Source organism: Electrophorus electricus, chromosome 21 (assembly GCF_013358815.1).
Source record: "Electrophorus electricus isolate fEleEle1 chromosome 21, fEleEle1.pri, whole genome shotgun sequence".
Lineage (NCBI taxonomy): Eukaryota > Metazoa > Chordata > Actinopteri > Gymnotiformes > Gymnotidae > Electrophorus > Electrophorus electricus.
Genome location: NC_049555.1, coordinates 12,151,336 through 12,168,835, shown reverse-complemented (window position 1 = coordinate 12,168,835; position 17,500 = coordinate 12,151,336). Strand labels below are relative to the sequence as shown.

The 17,500-nt window shown below is 41.7% G+C and overlaps 2 protein-coding genes across 2 annotated transcripts; one reads left to right on the top strand and one right to left on the bottom strand.

Moving 5' to 3' along the window:
- Positions 1-4,278: 4,278 nt before the first annotated feature.
- cebpa (CCAAT enhancer binding protein alpha) lies at positions 4,279-6,532 on the bottom strand. Its single transcript, XM_027032408.2, has one exon. The coding sequence runs from the start codon at positions 6,281-6,283 to the stop codon at positions 5,399-5,401; it is 885 nt and encodes a 294-aa protein (XP_026888209.2). The 5' UTR covers positions 6,284-6,532; the 3' UTR covers positions 4,279-5,398.
- A 3,071-nt stretch (positions 6,533-9,603) lies between these two features.
- Positions 9,604-12,990, top strand: cebpg (CCAAT enhancer binding protein gamma). The gene is made up of 3 exons (XM_027032407.2): positions 9,604-9,745; positions 11,016-11,287; positions 11,813-12,990. The coding sequence occupies exons 2-3, from the start codon at positions 11,168-11,170 to the stop codon at positions 12,206-12,208; spliced, it is 516 nt and encodes a 171-aa protein (XP_026888208.2). The 5' UTR covers positions 9,604-9,745; positions 11,016-11,167; the 3' UTR covers positions 12,209-12,990.
- Positions 12,991-17,500: the final 4,510 nt, after the last annotated feature.

The window sequence follows — 17,500 nt, the reverse complement described above, 5'->3', positions numbered from 1 at the left end:
GTTAACGTTTTATCAGAAGACAAATAAAGAAGTGGATAGTCAAATAGTACAGTTAAACATATGTGTGTCCCCCCCCAAACACACACACACACATACACACATATACACATGCACACACAAAGAGTTATTGACAGTCCTGTTTGACTTGACATATCTCTCAGTACAGTCAGACATTGATAAGACACTGTGTACATAGAAAAGAGCCAAGCTGAAGTTCTGTCATAAGGAATTCACAAGGAAGGAATATCATCAGTTTAGCTCAAGTATCATGCACAAAATGAATCAATAACGTTACAAATTCTTCTGAGTGGATATTTGATAGTAGATACATACATTTTCTTGATTAATATGCATTAATGACTTTGGCTTCAATAAATATATTCCTGTGTTTTGGCTTTTGAGAATTCGCCAGGGGATCAGGACATGCTAAGACTGATTTTCAAAGGTTTAAGACTGGTTTCTAAAGCTTTTATTGCATTGTTAAAATAGGCCAATTACATTTTTATATACTTTTATGACTAAATTCATACTCTTCATAACTCTCGTGCACTTTGCAATTCAGTGCAATGAACATTTCAGGACAAAGAAGGGAAACACTGTTTCAAAACACAAAACATAGCTGTGCAAAGCAGTACTTCATGTCAACATCTAGCCAAACCCTACTTGTCTGCTGAGGACCGTGTGAATGCTGGACAGCATGCAGTTGGAGAGGTAAACCGCAGGAGGATTCCTGCAGCGCGGAAGATCAGATGCCAGAAAATGGGGGGAGGTGGGTCAGTTGTAGATCAGACAGCAAGAGGTGTGGCCATGCATTAGCACGGCGGGTAATGTCTTCCATCCGGTGGGGAGTGAGGCCAGTCCAGCCCGCCTGCGATTCTCACGCACTCACTCTGCTGCAAGTGGAACACCCGTGCTCTATGGAATAAGTGCAGTATAAGTCCGGACCTACATACACATTGACGGAATTCCATTTTAAATGGAATTCGATGTACAAAAGAAACGTTCTGGAGCATAAATTTACGGTATTTTGTGCCCGGTCCCGTGGATGTTTCTCCCGGTCCTAATGTATTTTCATTGTTAGGAGCTGAGTCGAATCAGGTGTGTTAAAAAGAAGAAAAAAAACACACCCAAAAATGCCCAGAGTGTGGAGTCCAGAGCCAGAACTCTGAACCATTGGTCTAATTCCATAAACCCCCAACCTCAGTGTAACCATAAACCTGTTACCTTGTACTGGATTGCAGGCTCTACTGTTCCCTGCCACTCCATGGTGTTCCGAACAGAATTACAGTGGACTCAGATTTGTTTGTGGAACTTGAGACAGCTGGACGTAGATTACCGTCAGCTATGGAAAATGCTAAGAGTCAAATGCTGACTAGAGGCATTTTAGTCTACAATTACTGAGATCTTCCCAAACTGGTTTGGGTAAACATAAGAGTGACATAAGACTATTAGGTAAATCACTAAGATAATGCCACTCTGGGACTAAGACATTTTACTGTACATTTAGGTTTCAATTAATTTTATTTGCATTAAGACAATTTTAAAAACCTAGTTTCCTTTTCACACATATCATAGGTAGTGGTTAAGGTACTTGACTTGTAATCAGAAGGTTGCTGGTTCAAGCCAAGCTGCTGCCACGCTGGGGCTCCTGAGCAAGGCCCTTAACCCTCAGTTGCCCAAGTCGTACTCAGTCATAATTGCAAGTCGCTTTGGATAAAAGTGTCAGCTAAATTCTGTAAATGTAAATATCAAAGGAATTCAAATGTGGTGTTTAAATCTCACCACATTACCAGAAAAGGTGGACAGGTGTACGTGCTTCTTGCAAGGTGGATGAGGTCTTTACTTGGTCACTGGTACATACCTGCATCCCCACAAGTGTATTGCTCCTAACCAGCAGTCCAACCAAGCAGACGTTCTCCTGGCCGCATGGATATGGATGGTGAATGAAACTTCACAAATTTTGTCCAAACCCTGCTTGTTAGTCACTGGCGTGCCAGTCGGGATATGGCATTTAATCAAACACGTAACAGGCAGTGTGCCAAGCTATACACTGGGAAATGCAGAAGTTGGCATTATAAAGGAGCTGTAGAAATCTTAGTGAGAGTTATTTATCAACACACGGAGGTATAAAGTGTATATTCATGTTTGGGGCCTGGAGGTTTGTGCCTTCATGTTTGTTTAGTTCACCATTGTGAATGTGTGACCCACATCACTGTTCATTTAAATATCAAGATGTTACATATCCAAGCAGCACGTCATCGGGCTGCATGTCATTAAACAGACTTAAACACTGTTGATTTGTCCCTGGCTACAAGCTGTACCGAAGCGCTCGAACATCTGTGCGGAAAGTCTTACAGGAACCCCACACTAGCGTGGGAGAAGAGAAGAGGAGAGAAGAGAAAGAAGAGAAGAGAAGAGAAGAGAAGAGAAGAGAAGAGAAGAGAAGAGAAGAGAAGAGAAGAGAAGAGAAGAGAAGAGAAGAGAAGAGAAGAGAAGAGAAGAGGCACTCAGAGAGAGAATCAGAGAACATGAAACACAGGAAAGTTAGTGAGAAACAGATTGAATACCGAGTATAAGAAAGAGCCAGAGAGAGAGAGAGAGAGAGAGAGAGAGAGAGAGAGAGAGAGAGATAGAGAGAGAAACTAAGGGAAGAACACAATGGTACAAGCATGGACCCTGTGCACATGCACACATGTACACGCACACACAGAGAGAGAGCGTGAGTATCACTTACATGTGAGGTTGAATGGGAAGAAAATGGGCCTGCTTACCAAACTAGCAGGGGTAAAATGTAGAAGGAGGGAGAGCCAGTGATAGATAGATAGATAGATAGATAGATAGATAGATAGATAGATAGATAGATAGATAGATAGATAGATAGATAGATAGATAGATAGATAGATAGATAGATAGATAGATAGAAAGAACACAGTAAGTCTGAGATAGAGTGAAAACACAAAACTAGGCTAAATCTTTGCTGATCCAACATTTGTTGATCTGCTTCAAGATTCCTGGTTTTGCGATGAAACATATGTGGATCTGCAAAATGTCCTCAGTGTATGTTAGTGTATGCAAGTCACCTCACACATGCTTTATAATTGTGAACTGGTTTGTCGCAGAGCTGGTGAGAGGCCAGACATTTAATTACATCAATGTTTTTATGTAATAACACAGCAAATGACAGCAAATGAAGGAATTAAGTCTCCAAAGGGCTGAGAGAGATTTTCATTCCGTCTCTCTCTCTCTCTCTCTCTCTCTCTCTCTCTCTCTCTCTCTCTCTCTCTCTCACACACACACACACACACACACACACACACACACACACAAAGTTTCTCTCTTCCTCTCTCTCTCTATTCCTCATCTGAGAGCGCATCCATCGAGGTGATGATATCAGCCGTGTTCAATAGCTAGTTATACAATGACAATTTAATCAAGCCAAAGCTCAGGACAAAGTGCCTAATCAATCACTTCTCCTGACGAACAGCCAGGAGATAGTAGTTATCAGGGATGTGAATGAGCCAGTATGTGTAATGTCTACTGACACACTTATAAGCGCTAACTGTGCCACTTCAACAGAGTTGATGTTTTGGGGGTCCCTGGGAACTCCAATTTGATCACGTTAGTCTATCATTTAAAGTTCAAGTTTTTGAAGAAAAAATTGCTTTTAGCAGTTTATTGTTGCAGGTGTTGCATTTAATTACCACGAGAGTTGAACGCATTTAGTGTTAATGGTATGAACTGGAGGCTTGATAAATGTATGATTGTATGTCCACACAGTAAAATTACGAATGTAGATTGAGCTTTCATTGGGTTAAAGCGAACAGAAAATGTATTTTCGTATCGGTTTTACTTTGGTCTTTTTTGTATAGGTGGCAAAATAAGGGGAAATAGTCGCTATATTAATTGGTTAGGGTAATTATTGATAAACAATACTGCATTTTACTATAATCAATCCAATTTAGTTTATGTTTTGTTTCATAATAATTTTGTTGTGGACACGAAGCGTTGGCTGTACAAACCCCGTTAGAAAAAAGTTAACGACTTAGAAGCGCCATCTTTCGATGAGGAACGTAATTTCACGAAGTTAGAAATCGAAGTGACATTAGCAATATGTATTGACGGTTCTTAACAAACAACATTTCCCCCTTTCTTATGTAGCCTTCTAAATATCACACATATGATAAGAATTTTATGTTATAACACAATAAAAACATTTTCATTCACTCATCTATAGGCCTTGAGGAAATCATTCTTTTTAAGACTACGCAAAGTCAGATATCAGCAGTAACACAATGTTCTTTTATTATAATTCGTAAATTTTTGGGCATATATAATGTTTATTTTACAAGTGACAAGTATTTTAACATTCATATAACATTTGCAATATGGCGGTTGTAAAAGTGCTTCCTTTTCCTTGCTGTATATTTAAAATATTGAAATAATCCAAAAAAGGTAATGTCAATGATGACGATGAAGAGAGAAAGATTAGAAAGGCACTGAAATTTAGAGAAAGTTCTCATAGAAAAACAGGGTTCTTACATGAGCTAAACAGCACTTCGCTGCATACCGGGAGAGAAAGCACAGGATGATCGCAGTCATTCCGAACACCTCAACAAACCTTGCATAGAAAGGCCAACCTTTCACATTTGATATGAACTGTACTGCATAAATACAAAGCTCGGACTCTAAAAAGCGTACACTCACAGGCGTTTTACTGATCAGTACCCGAACCTAGCCTATGGCAAATTTTCAGAACAAAATGTGCTTCATCAGGTCGTATAGTGCATATAATCTGTCTCCCAAATGGCAGATACCACAGTTTAAGAGATTGTATTCCCATCCTTTGCTTTGGCATGTTTTTTTTTTTTCAGTCCATTTAACCGCCTACATATAAAACAGTTCCATCACAAACTACCACACCGTGAATGATGTGTAACCTACATACACACGTAGTTGAATTTCAGAAGCGGAAATGCAGGAAAGTTTTCAGTGCACTTTTTATGACTTAGAAATCAGAAATAAAAAGCTGTGTGCACTTTGCAGTTCTAATGTAGTTCAAGAGGCAAATCGCATGAGATTAAGGGTTCTGACAGGGGAGTATAAAAGTTGGTACGTTTACATGAACAGCTGCTAAAGTTAAATCATGCCCTAGACTAGCTGCACTGATATGTTTCGCGGCGCTAACACACATTCTTACACGGAGGACATAGAAAACAACCATAAAGTCCACAGTTCAAATGTGTGCAGAGATGAGCTTATCGTTTTGTACAAAAGGCACATGTATATACCACAGCTGCCTGGCTTCTGTAGAAACAGTTTCAGTATCTGTCACATCTAGTACATCCAGCAGACACGATAACACAACTTGAAAAATCTATCACGCTCCGGTTTGTGTCCGTTAGGCGCAATTGCCCATAGCTTTGACAAACGAGCCGTCGGGAAGCTGCCTGAAGATACCCCGTAACGTCTCCAGTTCCCGGGTGAGATGTTCGACCCTCTTGCGCAGTCTCTCGTTATCCGACGACAGTTCTATCACCTTCTGCTGAGTCTCCGCGTTGCGCATTTTTGCCTTGTCCCTGCTCTTCCGCACGGCTACGTTGTTGCGCTCCCTCCTCAGGCGGTACTCGGGGCTGTTCTTGTCGATGTGTTTCTTGGATTTGCTTCGGTCTCCGCCGCCCATCATTTTCATGGATCCGCCGGGAAGGCTGTTCTGCTGATGGTGCGGGCTGGGGACGGGAGTCGGCGGAGGTGTCGGATGCCCCGGCTGGAGATGCATGGTGGTTTGCGCACAATGCGCAATCTGGTACTGTAGGTGCGACAGATGCGCCGGGTGATGTTGAGAGTGGTGGTATGCCGATGGCAGCGAGTTACCGAGCTCGTCCTCCTCCCGCGGTTCTTGTTTAATTGCCACGGGTCTCATACGTGCTGACGGATTGTCGTAGATCGGTTCCAGTTTCGAAGAGTCCATGTAGGTGGTCATGCACCCGTACATCTGCTGTGCCCCCGGTGCGCCATTGGCACCATGGGGGTACTCGTATTCGCCGCTAGCCAGTTTGAGCCTCTCTTGTTTGGAGCTGTTGTGGAATAAATCAGCGAGGAATTCGTCGTTAAAAGCGGCTGGGTCAATGTATGCACTAATGTCGATGGAATTCTCGTTCTCACAAATTTCGCTGAGATCTCCAGCGGCTGTGGTGTCTTTATAGCAGTAGGCACTTTGTTGGCTCTGCGCAAGGCTGTTCACCAGGGGCCGAGGGGCTACCTCGTACAGGTTTGGTTGCTCCATGGAGTATCTAAAACCCGCCAGACATGGTGAAGAGCTCCGAGAATCCAGCTTGGTCGCACTACCGGAAAAAAGCCGCGCTGGCTCGGCGAGTTTCTAGAGAGCAAACTTGCCAGCTGTCCCAGCGAAAGCTCCGGTAGCCCTGTTTTGATTTCACTCACTGCGACGTATGTAGCGCTCAGCGGAGTCGCGTCTTCTTGCAAAGCGAAACGTGCTGTAAAGAAGTTTCGCACTCTGCTTGTGTACCTCACATCTGTCGCGCAACAGCCCTACGTACGGTCTTTTATAGCAAAGCAATACTTTCTAGAGCTTGGAAGGCGGGCGCATCCTGGGTCCTAATGCGTCTCCGCGCCCTGTGTCAGCCGTGAGAGCACTTATTAAGGAACAGATAAACTAATGCATACTAATATCACACAGTCTTATTCAATGATTCACTTTATATATCGAATTAATAGTATTGACCACTTCTCAAGCCAAAGTGAAATATTCTGCGGTGATGTTTTCAATTATACTTCAACTAACTTTCATATAAATCTCAGAAAATTTGTAATCCCGTCGTCGTTGATTTTCTGCTTTCACGACGCTATTACACAGTAGCCTAATGTGCAGTCCATCTAACAATGCAGTTATAGATCATGTGTGCTGAGTATCAGAGTACATCTACAAAACTACACCACCGAGTGCTATCTTCCACTGTAGAAGCGCGATGCAGGATTTAACGGTATCCATGTCAACTCTTAACGCACAGTAATAACAAACCTATATGTGATCATTATTATTCACTTAATAACCATGAGTCCTGTGCACTTTTGAGAAAATTTTTGCGTGATTTCGATAGTGCGGTATGCTTCGTGTTGATATATATATATATATATATATATATATATATATATATATATATATATATATATATATATATATATATATATATATATATATATATATTCAAGAGCAGCCCAAAACGCGAATTAGAAAGTGGGCATCACGAAATTGATTTGTATTTTTAATTATCCTCAATCTCTTTAGCAAATTCAGTTAACTAATAATAATTTTTTAAATAAAGAATTTGCAGCAATCCGTTAATTGACAGACAAGAAATTATTAGCCACGGACATACATGCCATTCACTAAAACACTTCAGACACATCGGCGTCTAATCGTTTCTGCAGTCCCGTTTTGTAGTCTGCGGTAAAATATATAGATGGAAATGGGTAGATGTTTCATAGCAATCTAATGTCACGTCTGAGTACCTCCAAAACGAAAAGCGTAATGTTGCCTGAATTTTTATTTAAACGAACACAAAACTAAAACATATTTATGAGTAACATTCTAGAGTTTGAAATGTGAATTTAAGAAACGAAAAATATATTCATATATTAAAGCACTACTGTATGAAAAACATTTCTAGTCAGGATCTGCCGACGCGCCTGAATTTCAAACGCATTGCAGTACTGTATGTGAAGGCAGGGTCTGTGTGCAAGGTCTTAATGGCCTATTTTACATCAGCTATAGACAGAAAGCATCTTCGTGTTTGCGTAGGCTACAGGCCATTTTCCCCCAGAGGCTTAAAGCAAACATTCTACCGCACGTCTCGGTGCGAGCGCGGGCGGTTGCAGAAAACACAACAACGTGACAAACGCGGGAGCTGAACTTGGCACCCGAGCACACGCGCGCCAATCGGCGTGTCCGCAGTCGGGGAGCTCCCTCTATTGTCCCAGCGCGCGCTCCGCGCAAACTAAAACGCTTGCGGGGATCCGAGCAACAACAAAAAAAGAAAGAAAAAAAAAGTAATGTGCTAAGGAAATCTTATTTGATATATAGTTTATTTCGTGTATTTGTATATCTTTCATCAGACTGTTACTAGTTTAAATTATGTTGTTGTTGTTTTTTTAATAATATACCTTGCAGCAAACAACTTTTAGTAATTTGAATGATCTGAAACTAGGACAACTACTCTTCAGAGTGGGAAGTCATTCACCTTAATGAGTCAAAGTGGACTTTTCTACTTTTCTTCGCAAAGGTGTACACACGTGTATTACGTGTATTACACACGTGTAGTAGCGTAATACATGTCTGTCTATACCACTTATTTATATTGTAATGGAGAGGGTAGGCCTCCAATTAGTAAATGAGAAACCTTCTCATAAGACCCCGGCGGCAGTCCGGAGAGGAACCTTAACAACAGGCTACACCACCGCGGCACACCAGCCGAAACATTTAGCGACCTGAGATGACTCGAGGATGTCGGTTTGCATATCATTTGAATTACAGTCTGGTCAACAGTTTGTGAAACTGAAGATCAAATGTATATTTACACAGAAATATAGCCTAGTATGTTTAAAATTGCCATTTTGTTTGTTAAGCATGAGTCTTGCTATCGAGTTATATTAGCCTTGTTATTTTGTGAAAATAAATTACATTGAAATGGTGCTTTAGCATACACAGTATTTCTATTGGCTATAGACTATTGTAGTCTATTGTAGGGACCTTTGATAGTATATGGCAAAATATATGACAAACTGGTCAAGAAATATTCTCACTTTGAAGTCACATTAAAAGCCACAGTAATCTATAAAGGTAGTTGAAATACAATTGTAAAATGTATTAAGCATCTAGCGGTCTTTCTCTATGGCCGTTACGTTACGGATAGGGCCATTAAATTCTGAACATTAATAGAAAGATGGGTTAATAGCCTTTTCTGTATCGCACAGTCATTTATCTGTAAGCCTGACCTTGATGTTGAATCTAAAATACACATTTTGAAACCCTTGGGTTCATTGCCGAACCCTAACCCGATATGACCTACTGGGGGTGAGAAGGGCACACTAACAGGCAGTCTGCTGAAACAAAACCCTTACCGAGGGTGTTTGTAATTCCGCTACAGTGCTAACTATCTTCTGCTAAGCATCTGATTTTTCATGTGTAGTATAAAGCATTAATACAGATACCAAATAGGCTGCCGGATTTTTATTCTTTTTTCCCCCGGAACGCAATGTTTTCTGTTAGAATTACTGACTTGATACATCTTGGCGCTTTACTATAACACATAAAGGACATCTCCTCACATAAAGGACAGCATAGGCTATATTTTGCTCGAACTGACAATTACGCTTTAACTATTTATTAATCTATTTATTGTACACTGTTCTGTCTCAGCAAATTCATTCTATGATCTCAGGACTATCTTGTTACATAAAAACGCCCTCAAAGTACACTGCCATGTTATTGGTGGGACAAGCTTTCAATCAACTACTGCATTTCGTCATCCTATTCGATACTGCTCGCTGGTTGGCTGAGCAAACACATTTCCCTTTATGGTCAACAGATTTCGCAATATTCCCAGGCACGGCTTAGAGTACTAAACAATAACAGCTCTCCGATGCTTCTGTCCCGTCAACGAAAAGAAGGACACGCTTATTTGACTATTTTAGCGGCCGACTTTGAAAATTCAAACCGCGAGAGAAGGTAAGGCGTGTAGAAAGTCCTTCTATGAAAGACACGAGGAAACAGGATTGAGATTTGAGGCAGGTTCTTGGCTAAGATGGCTAACTAGCTAGCTGGTTAGCTTTATTGCCCGTCGTGGCCAAATCGACTTGCAAAATATTTAATTCCTATTTTAATTTTCGTGATGAACAGGCTGAATCTGGAGAGGTAGCCAACCTAGCTAAATGTTGGTGTTAAAACGAGCCACTGGTGTTTTGTGGCTATGTGTGACTGTGGACTGTTTGTACTGTGTCTCAAAACAAAATAAGTTATCTTAGCTGGCTAGCAGTCTTACGTCATTGTGAGGAATGTGGCTAGCTAGCGAGCTAGGCTAGCAAACTTAACCGCAAGATCACCTATCTTGGATCACTCAGTTCAACAAGCTGACACCTAAACTAAGCCCAGTTAAACATCTTACCCACAGGATACCGAACTATTCGACATCGACATCCCACAGAATGATAGTTTTGTTGTTTGTTTTTGTGCTGGGGTTCCGTAGTAGCCTAGCTAAGCTAGCGGTATTCCCCGTCATTCCTGCTGGGCCAAGTTCCGCGTTGCTGTCTGACGTGCCTTGGCGATTTATCTTGGCTTTGTTGTCTGACGTGATGACCGGCCCGTCTATAACCACAATAGACAACGTGTGAATTTGCATGTGTGCGGGAAAAAAAAACCCAAACTTTTGAGGATTATTTTGAATCCCAAGTTGTACGTGACTACGGAGTTTCCCTTCTCCCTTGGCACAAAGAGTTAGCCTGGGAGGGCGCGCGATGATGCAACCGCGAGCAACTTGATCGAGCTGTCGGGCTCGAGCGAGAGAGAGCTCGTCACATGTTGCTTGGCAACATGGTAATGATTGGTGGGCACAGGTGGACATGTCTCCCAACACGGGGATTAAAGGTTTTTGTGGAACTATTTCCATTAAGTTAGGGCATCAGATTTTTTACTCTGATGAGACGAAGGATTTTGGTGTTTTATCCATTTAGGCTATTAATTATGTTTTTCATCAGTTAATTAATCGTTTTAATCTGTTTATTAATTAACAATCTTTGTCTTGAGCTGAGAGAGCCTAGTGAATAAATTCTGTTATAGAAGCTGTAGCAATTTGTAGAAATTCACTTCCCAGGATTGTTTAATAATTTTGTATGCCAAAGCTCATGTCTTGGGAACATGCTATCTATTTGTGGTATGTCTTGTGGCGATGATGATGATGATGATGATGATATATTGACATTGTTCTACTTTTATTTTGCAGACAGAATCGTGTAATCACTTGGTTTCTTCCTGTGGCAGCCAGCCTTCCCGTCTCCCAGTTGTAACAATATTCTGTCACATCAAGCACCAGAATAAGGTCAGCATCAAAGGTGCAGGTGGGAGAGCGAACGTCAGAGTGGTCAGTAGATCCAAATGAGCAAGCGGCTGCAGCAGAAACTAACCAGCACAGATCAGAGCGGAGTGAGTGTGATACAGAACCAGGCTCATAGCAGTGCATCCAATTCTGCCGGAGCAACAGCAGGACTGCAGCAGGTGCGTGCACACACATGCACATACGTGTATCCACACACACACTTACGTGTGTGCCCTCATCTTCAGTCACACACACACACACACACAGCTTCTCGTTCATACCTTCTCACCGTTAACACACCAGGTAGTGTGTTTTTAACATCAGGCAGTATTGGAAGGTTTCCCTTTCCCCACATTAACAGTGAGCTAATACAACAGTTTGCTAGGGCTACAGTTATTATAGTTATTATACCAGCTGGGGTGTCTACATTCTAGACAACATATAGACAGAGCAGTAGACTCATACAAATGCAGATCTGATTCTTCTAGAAGGTGTCATGTCAGGTTTCATGTAATTTATTTAGGTGAAACAACAGTGAATAGACATACATTTTGCCAAGCTGTTGCCCAATGCAGAGAAATTTTATAATGTGTTGTATTTTTATATAGCTAAAATGAAATGCCCCAAGGCTGCGCCTGCTGTACCGAGTGGGCACCCCGAAACAGCATCACCCGGTACTGATCTGCGGTCGTTTCACCCTCCAGGTACCTGAACTTGTCCCAGTAAGTCCCGAAGGAGGAGGAAAGGCCACGCCCCCCAGCAAGATGAAGAAACCCATCCCAGACAAGGACAGCGACGAGTACAGGCAGCGGCGGGAGCGCAACAACCTGGCGGTGAAGAAGAGCCGCATGCGTAGCAAGCAGAAGGCGCAGGACACGCAGCAGCGCGTCAACGAGCTGAAGGAAGAGAACGAGAGACTGGAGGCCAAGATCAAGCTCCTCAGCAAGGAACTGAGCGTGCTCAAAGACCTCTTCCTAGAGCACGCACACAACCTGGCAGATAACGTGCAGCCCCCTGCCGTGGCTGTCGCCCCTGGAGACCTCTGCACCAATGGCAACAATAGCAGCAGTGGCAGCAGCAACAACAACAGCAGCCAGTGAGAGTCCATCGCTAAGGGTTCCTTCACTATACTGTGGGCCATGCGGTGGCCATCTTGTTTAAGCCTTTTTTTAATTATTATTATTATTATTATTATTATTATTATTATTATTTGAAGTCCCTTTATCTCCAAACTGTAAAACTTTTATAAAGCTCATTTCCAGTTTGGGAAATGAAACCTTCCCCCATATTTCCCATTTTCCTCGCACTCAAGAAAAACACCTACGTGGTAGAGGTATCGAAAGGTCTTTTTTGCAGCAATATAAACTATATTAGTGGTTATGATTCTTTCAGACTGCAGTGTGGATATTTAAAAGGCAACAGAATTATAGGCATTTTCAGCTGTTGCATTCAGAAATGGAAGTTTTGCCCCTAGAGTATGGAATTCCTGAGTCGAGGTCAGATGGGTTTTTTGCCATTTGGATTGGAGCCTGGCATTTGTTCCCATCTCTGGGTAGGGTATGATCTTTCTAACCTTTGTTGTCTGCAAAGGTTTTGCCTGATGCGGTGTGTAATATAAGTATTGGAGGGAGCATGAAGAAGCACTAGTACCACTTATAAATGCTGAGAGGTAGGATTTCTATGTTTGAAAGTTAGTTAAAGGATCACAGTAAGCCAGTTGGCAACATTAGAATGAGTCACTAACCCAGCACATGTTGTTGTTTGTTAAAGCTTTACAGGCCCAGCTTCATAGCAAACTTTGGCAGGATGTCAGATTCGTAAATGCAGCAAACATGCTTGGGCGTGTGCGTACGTCTGTCTGTCTTTATATATATATATATATATATATATATATATATATATATATATATATATATATATGAGAGAGAAAGGGAGGCACACAGAGAGGGAGAGAGGATGATAGTCATGAAAAAGAGGGATGGAGGCATAAGGGTAATTGATCTTGGGAAAAGCCAGATTGTGAGTTGCAAAATACCTGTAGGCTAATTTGAGGGGCATCCCCTGTCCATGAGGCTTTCAGCTTACACTGGTTATTGCTACCATAGAAATACCTACTACCAGGTGTTAGTCAGGTTGCACAAGATGATATTTTTGTTGGAACCTTTTGAACTTTAATTTGAAATGTGCTGGAAGCATTCAGTCAGTGAGCCAGAGAAAGCAGAAATGTTGACGTACATGGCCAGTCATGGCCATGCAAATTAGATTGAAGAGTAACACTTGGATAAATGTAATTTGCTGTTTTAGATTTCAGGCAGTCGATCATGTACGTATGCAGGTACGTTAGTCGCACCAGACTGCCAAGCCTAATGAAATCTGTGTCCTACATAAAGCAACCTTTTAATCTGGCCCAGATAGCAAGTACAGAACTTCCATCTTGCAGGCCTTTAATATTTCACAGATTTTCTGTGGTTTGCAGTGAACCATAGAAAAAGTGCTGTATCAAAGATTTCATATGTTGAATTGTAGATACTGTATTTTCTTCCCCAATGCTTTCCTAAAGACCCACCACAGTAGTCCAAGGTCCTTAGCAGATGTGCTTCTCCTGTCCCTTAGCAGAACAGCCAGACTCCCTGAATGGTCTAAGCCTGTTGCATCAAAGCAATTGCCAGACAGTGGTCCCGTTAATAGCAGTTGAGCCTCAAATGCTTCTTACAAAACTAGCACAGAGAAATGGGGAGGTGTGGGATGGGATGGTCGCGTTGTTCTAGACTTTTGTCTGGGGTTTTGGTTGCCAACCCAACATATTTCATCACCACATCACCACTGCCCCTGTCTGCGTCTGCGTGTGTGTGTGTGTGTGTGTGTGTGTGTGTGTGTGTGTGTGTGTGTGTGTGTGTGTGTGTGTGTGTGTGTGTGTGTGTCTCAGTGGGTAAAGGAGGTTCAGACACTGGGAGAGGGCATTTGTTGACTCACTGATTAGGCTTCTGAGGAATCCTCAATGTATATTTTCAATGAGCTCTAGAAAAGCATCACAGTCTCGAGTAAATTAAAGCAGAATAGTTGTTCAGTATAATTACTTGTTTGGTTAATGTTAATGAGTTAATTAGTTCTAAACCTTTCACTCACTGGATGTATTTTCCACCTGTTCCTGCCAGATGGTCAGTTCCCCAGTTATCCTTTACTGACTCTCTGACAGAAACAATCTTTTTAGCTTTTGTAGATGGACTTTTTTGTACCTCAGGCTACGTGCAAGAGCCTCACCAGACAGAGCATTTAATTTCCTTTGTAGACATCTTAAGAAAAAACATGTAAACAAGGTGGTTGTGAGACTTCTGAAGCATCTTTTTTCAAATCTTTTTGTATATTTCATTTTCTATAACATAGGTTTAAAAGGTTTGAAAATAGCATGAAAGTTAATGCATGGTTAGCACTGTTCTGGAAATAAGAATGCACTACTTATTAGGCTTTAAAGTGGGAGCATATTTGGGATGCATAAAGTAAAATTTAAAAAAAGAAATTGCTTTCAGAGTAAAAGTGTCAGTGTTTTACACATTTGATTGGCATATTTTGCTGAAGTATGAGCGTTGCTGGGCAACTTGCTTTTTTTTACACAAGATGGGGTTATTGTGCATTGTAAATTAAAATTGAATATAAAATGTCAACATGTCTAATGTGTGATTTTTTTTATTATTATTTATTTATTTATTTATTTATTTTTTAAATTTTCTCCTAAGAGCCCTGATGTACATTGTATTGTACTGTCAGCATGTCATGTGGTATAGGATCCAGTAAAGTAGAAAGTCAGAATTGTTCTATAAACTAGAACTAGTTAAAGAATAACTGTAAAGTAGTTCATTTAAATGTCTTGGCAGGATTTCCCCACGCTGAATATGAGCATTATTGGCTCCATCATGTCCCTTTCTGTGGCACCGCATGTTTGCCTGTACTGTGCGTCATTCACCATATTATGGTCAATATTGGCAGATAGTGAATATTGCCCGTATCTCTACACAATGGTGTTGAACAGGTGAACGTGCATGTGCCTGATTGTTTCTTTAAGATGTGAGGACTATTCGCTTTATCATGGTACTGAGGATAGGGGTTTGGAACAAACTCACTGTTCCAGTAGTCCTTGTGCCTCTTGGGTTAACCTTTCTTGACCTAATTCTAAACCAAACAACCAGGCATTGTGCTGGACTGACACAGGCAATGACAAGCCTTCTGAACATGCTGTATGTTGACTGTGTTGTCTCATAGGCTGACAACACCAGAGCAAACTGGTCTTGCTTTTATCAGACTGATTCATGCCCCAGCTCCCATGTCAAATGTATCAGCTCAGCCCCAGGACAAGATGTCATCTTAATTTGTTTGTTCACTTGCGCTCTGGAGATGTTTGTTAGCAGTGACCTTTAGATGCACCGTGTAGAGTGTAAGATGAATACCCACCACTGACTTAGTGTTAACAAACTAAACACTACATATAGCTTAAGCTAATTCTGAGTTTACACACAGAGAATATGTTAAGGTGAACATTGTGTTGTGCAGTTGAGTTGAGGGTTGTAAAGAAAACTTGCCTGCGTGCACTGGAACCACAGCTCCTCAGATGTTCTGCATTTGACACTGATATAATCAGGTTTGAAGGTATGAGACTTGAAAACTGACCAAAAATGGTGTTAGGTTAGATTTTTTTTTTTTTTTAAAGGTTGAGATCGAAAGATTCTCTAGCGATTTATGATAAAAACTACTTCAGGGAATACAGACTCAAATGTAGAATATAATTTCTGCACTTGTATGATTGTGTACGTATCCCAGAGTGCTTCCTGTTGCTAGGACTGGGGTTAAAGCCACCCTGCTTCCCTCACAGGTTCACATCATTGCAAGAAGCAATTCAGAAAGTACCTGATAACTAAGGTGACTCAGACGTGCTAGCCTTGGAAAACACTCAGCTATACAGTGCAGTGGGTGCTCAGGGCAAGCTCTGGGCAATGCTGCCTTTAAAAACTGTTATCCTGTGGTTCTGTGTTCGGTCCCACCATTTCAGGTGATCATAAGTGACGGGACAAACTGCTTGGTCACAAATCCCTTGCACGCACTAATCCCATTAAAGCTAAAGGGGTCCCTGGGCTGCATGTGAGATGCGTGCTTTGCGGAATATAAATGGGGTGTGGAACTAGATGTGCTTTTTCATGCTTTCCTTCCCCAGATGTGTTGCCTTGGCAGTCTGTTTAGATTAAACACATATTCCCACAAGCCCAACCAAAAACGCTGTGAAATCTTGTGTTTTTTGCATTACATCCTCCTGTGTGTAATCATAAATCACTCAAGCTGTAGAAAGATAATAATTTAAATTAACTGAATGTAATTTAATGCTGTTTGAGAATTCTGCTACAGTAGAAATATATTTGCCTTCACTGTCTCTGTATTTATGAAGGACAACATATAAATGGAGAAGTCTTGGACGTGAAAGAAACCTAGGTAAAAATGTTCAGATAGAGGAAGGAAAGCTATGAGCTCTTATCCTGAGGCAGTGAACTGTGTGTATGTGTGTGTGTGAGAGAGTGAGAGATGGTCTATATAATTGTTCAGGGAGATAAAGAGGTGTGACGTATCAAGGTTTCCCAGCACAGCAAAAAGAGAAAGAACACTGTGAACTTCATGACCAACTCACGCCTCTCTCTCTCTCTCTCTCTCTCTCTCTCTCTCTCTCTCTCTCTCTCTCTCTCTCTCTCTCCCCTGCCTGCAAAAACCTTCAGAACTTTATTTTAAGGTTCCTGTCGGATGGTAGACAGTTGCTCTGAGTGAATATTTGTAAATAACAAGCAAACATATGTTCTTTATTCTATCTCTTGTCTTATAGTGCCTCTCTGGGCATGTCTCTTTCTCCCGTCTCTCTTATTTGGAAGAGATATTAAGTATAACTCAATTGAAGGATGTTGCCAGCAACTCACAAGAAAGCAGAGGAGCTACAAGTCTTGTGTTACGCAGCTTTTCTGTCCCCGAAGAGCTTCGTAGTCCAACACGCTCAGCCAGAGGCCACTAAAATAAGTTCGTATTTGAAAGGCCAGTGACTTGGGTGACCTCGCTTACACGTTCAAGGCCACAGACAAAGAGGCACTCCTGCCAGCTGGAACACTCTACGAGCCAGCATGGCCAAGATAATAAAACGCTGAATCTATAGCAGGGTAAATTCCCCCTGCCAAGGCGGCAGCGCGCGTCCCCGCACCCGGGTTAATAAGTGACGGACTGACATCAGCATGGTCCGAGACCAAAGTGCAGCTAGGCAGGTGGACGGGTAGATAGAAGGAGTCAGACTCAGACAGAACGGATGCCGTATATCTTTTAGGCCCAAAGTACCCCCGCCCCATGTCGCGCGAGCATGACGCGCGACTCTC